The sequence below is a fragment of the Lineus longissimus genome, chromosome 11 (genome assembly GCF_910592395.1).
Source record: "Lineus longissimus chromosome 11, tnLinLong1.2, whole genome shotgun sequence".
Lineage (NCBI taxonomy): Eukaryota > Metazoa > Nemertea > Pilidiophora > Heteronemertea > Lineidae > Lineus > Lineus longissimus.
The window spans coordinates 163,351-169,539 of record NC_088318.1 but is presented as its reverse complement, the minus strand read 5'-3'; the positions used below and the strand labels follow the sequence as shown (position 1 = coordinate 169,539).

At 45.3% G+C, this 6,189-nt stretch overlaps 1 protein-coding gene and 2 non-coding genes across 3 annotated transcripts; all 3 read left to right on the top strand.

Moving 5' to 3' along the window:
- Positions 1-197: 197 nt before the first annotated feature.
- LOC135496028 (testis-specific serine/threonine-protein kinase 4-like) lies at positions 198-1,555 on the top strand. Its single transcript, XM_064785131.1, has 2 exons — positions 198-839; positions 1,322-1,555. The coding sequence occupies exons 1-2, from the start codon at positions 198-200 to the stop codon at positions 1,553-1,555; spliced, it is 876 nt and encodes a 291-aa protein (XP_064641201.1).
- On the top strand, positions 1,030-1,101 carry Trnag-ucc (transfer RNA glycine (anticodon UCC)). The gene has a single exon. It is a non-coding gene; the product is annotated as a tRNA-Gly (tRNA).
- Positions 1,556-3,108: 1,553 nt separating the features above from the next.
- Positions 3,109-3,180, top strand: Trnag-ucc (transfer RNA glycine (anticodon UCC)). The gene has a single exon. It is a non-coding gene; the product is annotated as a tRNA-Gly (tRNA).
- Positions 3,181-6,189: the final 3,009 nt, after the last annotated feature.

The following is a 6,189-nucleotide window of genomic DNA, read 5'->3' as shown; positions in this document are numbered from 1 at the left end:
TCTTGATAAATGCAGTGACGTCACGACGAATCACATCACGGATATAGTGTGACGTCACAGATGTGGGTCTGCATAGCAACGTGTTTGAAATTCCGCATGACGACGGCCGACGGATGATGGCCGACACTCTGCAAATTTGCCGCGCAAACAAAGACTTCGCAGTGAATGCAGTTGTTTAAAACGAAAAAAACGACAACATGTCCGACGAGGGCGGCAAGAAACTGTCCGTACTCGAGTCGCAGGGGTATATTGTGGCACAGAACCTTGGTCACGGCTCTTACGCCACGGTCAAGGCGGCACATTCGAACAAACACAAGACCCATGTCGCTATCAAAATCATCTCAAAAAAGAAAGCTCCGCAAGATTTCCTTGACAAGTTCCTGCCCCGGGAACTAGAGATCGTGAAGACCATGAAGCACCCGAGCTTGATATGTTTCCTCCAGTCAATAGAGACCACAAATCGTGTTTATCTCGTGATGGAGCTGGCGTCTGGCGGCGACCTTCTAGAGGTCATCAGGAAGAACGGTCATGTGAAGGAGCCGCAGGCGGGAGTCTGGTTCAACCAGCTCACCGAGGGGATCTCGTACTGCCACAAGAAAGGCGTGGTCCACCGAGACCTCAAGTGCGAGAACGTCCTCCTGGACAAGAAGAACAACCTCAAGATCACTGACTTTGGTTTTGCGCGGAATGTCGAGACTACGTCTAAGGCAAAGGATCGCACCATGAGCGAGACGTATTGCGGGAGCTACGCGTATGCGCCGCCGGAGATCTTGAAGGGCATCCCTTATGAGCCCCATCTGGCTGACATCTGGAGTATGGGAGTGATTCTGTACACATTGGTGAGTCCCGAATACAAAAACATTCCTTGGTGACCTGTATGATGATGAAAACAATTCCGACCAAGATTTCAACTCGGCTTTTGAAGGTTGTGACATCGTCGCTGGGTGCACAACATTGCCAAAGTCGATGCAGTACGGTGACTGTTCCGTTATCTCTTATAGTGAAATCGATCGCAAACCTGTCACAGAGGCGCTGGTGGTGTAAAGGTTAGCATTGATGCCTTCCAAGCATTAGATCCGGGTTCGATTCCCGGCTAGCGCACATTTTTTACTTGAGACACAACTTTTTTTTTAAAGTCGGAAAAAGCCGACACACGACTCTGATTTTGTGTCATTGAGGCGTGATGAACTGATGAAAGGAAGAGAACAGCGAATGATTGCGAGTAATCAAGATATTAAGCTGTATGATGCGTTTAGCTATATCAAGCCTAATCATTCTGCACCAAAGAGTTGTATCAATTCACTGGCGTTTCTTTCCTTAGGTATTCGGTCGCCTCCCTTTCGATGACTCGAATCACCGCATCCTCTTGAAGCAGGTGCAAAGCGCGGTCGAGTACCCGCATTCATCTGACGTCTCACCCGAGTGCAGGACCCTGATCAGCAAGCTGCTCACCCACCGGTCCAAGAGACTCACCCTCGAACAGATCATGAATGAGACCTGGTATAAGAAGTACCCGCCGGGGAGGGAGGAGCCACCGGCTGCCACCACGAAATAGAGACATTCTGTTGACAGGTAGATTGTGACAGGGTGATTTGACTGTATTACGATATGTTTTTAAAAATCTTTTCTCCCAGAAAGCAGTGTAGTAGTTTATCCATTTAAACACGTTTTTAAAATAGATATCATTGTATGCGCTTCAAACATTGGTTTCGACTTCGCGAAACGTCTCAGAGGTTTAGTTACATGGCTTTGGCAGAGATGGCACTACCAGTAACCAGCCGTGGTCGTCCAGGCCGCGGACGCCATTGAAAAAAGGATTTTTCTCCGATCTGCCCGGTGTAACGTTTTTGGTTGTTCCCTATATTTCAGGGTTTCCATACAGAAAGACACTGGGGGAAACACTCAAAAACGTATCAATCTATCTTTTAGTGTTCACTATGAGGGGAACACTCAAAAGCGTGACACTGGGCCAGCGTTTGGTTCCATATAAGACGGCTATGTTGCTTGCCCGTGCGCGACCTGTGGGAAGTCTTTCCTTGAGAAGACATTGCTCATGGACCCAGTCAACGTGTTTACGTTATGGTGACCTTGAGAGTGACCTTGGAGTACTTGATGGTCCACTTGATCATAATCAACAATCAATAGAATAGATATCCGGCATTTATACTGACACTAATCCTACCAGAAATGAAGGACTCTGCTAATCTGCTAATCTACTCGCAGCCAATCAGGCAGGGAAGCCATCAATGGATATTCAATTTCATTCGAACTCTGTGGTAATTCATTTTATTGTTTATACATGTATATGGAAACGTATCCTTGCAGCCGCTGCGGTATGCTCATAGCTCCCCTGCCGCGTATCAGTATTTTAGGACAGTTATACCGGGTTCTGGTCAAATCAAACGAAAGCCTTTCCTCCCTAGTGGCTCCCTAGTGGCTCCCTAGTGGCTCCCTAGTGGCTCCCTAGTGGCTCCCTAGTGGCTATTTCAATCTCTGCTGTCTCTCACAATACTATCGTACATATCACTTCACAAGCAACATAACTCACTTACCACGAGGCGACCGATCCAAGGATTTATCGCAATGAAATTAAGTGCTATCACAAGCAGCATCTACAGGCCATCAATCAGCTGGTACCTTATGAGGTCTCGTGAGGTCTCTCCTTAGCGTGAACTCTGGGGACCCTTATGCACGGACGGATTAAGCGAGTACGAGTACGATGGACTGAAGGAAAGATTACCGGAGGCGTCCCGAGCTACAGGCCATTCTCATTCGCTGACTGTCACGGTCACTACCTCCGTCTTGTTACACTCATGGAGCGGAGGGACGTGGTTAACGGGAGCGGCATGCCAGTTACATTTGGGAAGGCCATCGATAGGATGATGCCAAGAAAGCCCTGAATTCGTCCAGGTGTCATTTTGAGGGAGTGTCCCCTCCTCAGGAACACCGAGGTGTCTCTGTTGACCCCTGCTGAACACTTTATGGTCTCTAGCTGTTTATTGTATGGAAACATTAAAATGTGGGGAACACCTGCATATGTTGCATCGAAACTGCACCCCAAAACGAGAGTGTCCACATTTCATTTTGAACACATTTTCTGTCATCGAGGCGCTGGTGGTGTAAAGGTTAGCATTGATGCCTTCCAAGCATTAGATCCGGGTTCGATTCCCGGCTAGCGCACATTTTTATTCATTCAAGGTCTCAGTATCACTTTTCATCTTCTTGCGAAGGTGGGTAGGGATTAAGATTGGGTACCTTAAACTGACCACGAAATGTTCATCGGATGGGTGGTTCTGGGGTAACATAGCTTTGTTTTTCATGTGTTTTAGAAAGGTATATGCCTTCTGTTGGTAAGACGAGCCGTGGTTTCAGTTAACAGTTCTGTTATCTTAATAAACCTCGTACAGACGAAGTGTTGGCTTTCGACTGCTCGGTCGATGTTGATATTTCTACAAGTAGCAGTATTGTCTATCTTTCAGAGAATCGGTTTATTTTGAGTAATGGGATAGGTAATGATGAATGGAATAGGCACGTTTCGCAAGCACACAAGTACGAAAAGCTATCATGATAGACGAAGTGGCAAAATGCATTAATGCGTTCCTCTATAAGTGGTCGCGGGGAGTGTTATTTTCGCGAAAGCAAAATCACGAGAAAAAAAATCGCCAAAAAAATCGCCAAAAATGTCTTTTTTTTATTGGAAAATCGAAAGAAATTTCAGAATCCCTCAAAGACACACGTTGTAAAATTTCCAAAAAATTTTTCAGAAATTTTCTCGAATCGCAAAAATTAAGTGGCGTCAAATTTCATCAAAATATAAAAAAACATCAATGGTATGGTCGTGAATGATTGTCATTCCAGCTTACTCATCTGTTTCTGGTAATAAAAATGACATGTTGCTCATGAGATCGCTAGCTTCTGTCTGCTACGCTATTGTTGTCTTTAAGTATTAGACTTGTTATTCTCCAGCGTGTTTTCTCTACCGCTGCCTCACGCCTGTTCAGCTAGATGTATACCAGCCACCCACACAAGACCAACACAACCAAGCAAACATAACAAAACAGAATGCCAGCCTGCCTTTCGCTTATTTTAGGTTTTATGAAATCACGAGATTCTTGAAATCTCGAGTACATGTACTGCTTGAGAGTTTAGCACAGCGTATCAATGCCGGCCGAATTTAGAGGCAATAAGAGGTGCACTTAATGTAAGATTCCGCTAGATTGGTTTACCGTCGCGGTTTGCCGCTTTCGCAGGCTCTGTTTGGTGAGTTAGCATTGCCACAGACTGTTTCGACAGTTTTAGCTGAGTCAATAACGCCAACAATACAAGTTCATACATGTACTCAGTGCGCTCTGTCAGCCGCTATGCTCCCGTAACAGTCTATTGACATGAACTCCTCTAACAATGGGATTAATGATGATCATTGCCATGAGGCTTTTGAAGACAACTGTTGTTGTTCTTTTATTCACATCTGTGCCACATTGGCCTATTAATTCAGAACCAACCAGATAATTTCGTGTGATATCAATGCTAATGTAGTATGCACCTGCATCGTAGCATGCGTTGGAAGCAAATGTATTCAGGAGCAGGAGCGAATCAATTGCTTATATTCATTGTTGATAGCAAACAACTACAGGAATAACAACCGCTTCAATTGCTGCTTGAAGCTGACTTATTCATCGACTTTTAAGGTGACACTAAAGGACATCTAGCCTAAAGGACTAAAGGACGGCACGGATACTACATCTAGCCTACCAACAGGAACATTCAATCCATATGCATCATCTGACATTGTTGCTGTCGTCTGCCGGGATTCCTCCTCAGTATAGCCTAGGTCAAGGTCATGGTCAAGGTCATCTGTTCTTGGAGACCAGCTGGTTTTCTTGTGGATTATCATCTCAGGAGTGATTGACAAGTGACGTAATCATCGTCATGCTGACCAATCAAGTCACGGAACGAATTCACTGCGGACCTCCTGTCGAATTGACAAACCGGAAACGGTGTGACCCGCAGATTGTTGTGGAACCAAACACTTCCCTCATGATAATTTACATCCAATTCTGCGGAGTGATCCATGAAGTTTGTGCATCGGTTGTCGAGGTGATTGCAGGCGTTGCTAAGGAAGGGTCAGGGTCAGACGATGATAGTGGAAGGAGTTCGGACTGTGACCATGGCAACACCCACTCGGCTTGACCTTGACCTTGTGGGTATCCCTTGACGACTCATGGTGATTTATTCATGCTGAGATGACAGTAAGATTTTCTCAATTCACGGGCACCGTGTGGTCATTACACGATGTCATTGGAGTCCCCACGTCATGAGCATGGCTGGTGAGGATAGCGCAAAACATTAACCATAGATACGACACTGTCGCCAGGAGATACTTTCTTCACAACAACCAGGAGGTCGTAGATTCAACTCTAGGGGAAGGATCATCGCTGTTTCGTCTTCGTGTCCTTCAGCAAGGCACCTCAACCTACTAGCTTCTCTCCACCCAGGAGTTAATGATTACCTAGCTAGCTGAAATGCCCAATGTGAATGTCAGTGCTGAGCACTGAATACATGCAGCCCAGACATGTGATCAGGGTGTTGAGCTTGAACCATGAATGTACAAGCCAATGGCTCGGGTGATATTAGGGAGCTTTCGCAAAGCCTCCGAACCGCCAACGTGAACGACAGAGTAAGGACACAGGCGCAGTCTCCCCTTTGTAGACGGCGAGAACAAGACAAGGTGATTCGTAATACCAGTACGAGCACAATGTTAATATTGGCATTCTTCTCTTGATATCAAGAAAATCACACCCTTTTCTACTGATTCGTTGTTTTCAAGGTCACACCAAGGACATGACCAACCTTCTTGTGCTGTTCAAAAGACACAACAAGTTTATATCTCTATCATCTTCATGTATTCATATAGAGTCTCTGATCATTCATTACAGAGCAACGACAAGTTGAGATCCCTTTATGACAATTCTGGCTTTCGTACTAAGCAACACTTGCTAAGCTATGACCATCACTGATCTCACCAGTCATAAAACATGTTCTCAATCTTCACTTGAATAGTGTGCGTACGGAAGGCGAGGCTGATGGGCCCGCACTGACTATTGTGCCCAACATAAAGTTGATGGAAATGGATAACTTTTTCCAAAAATGAATAAAAACCTGATAAAATTTCATGAAAAAAACAGAAAT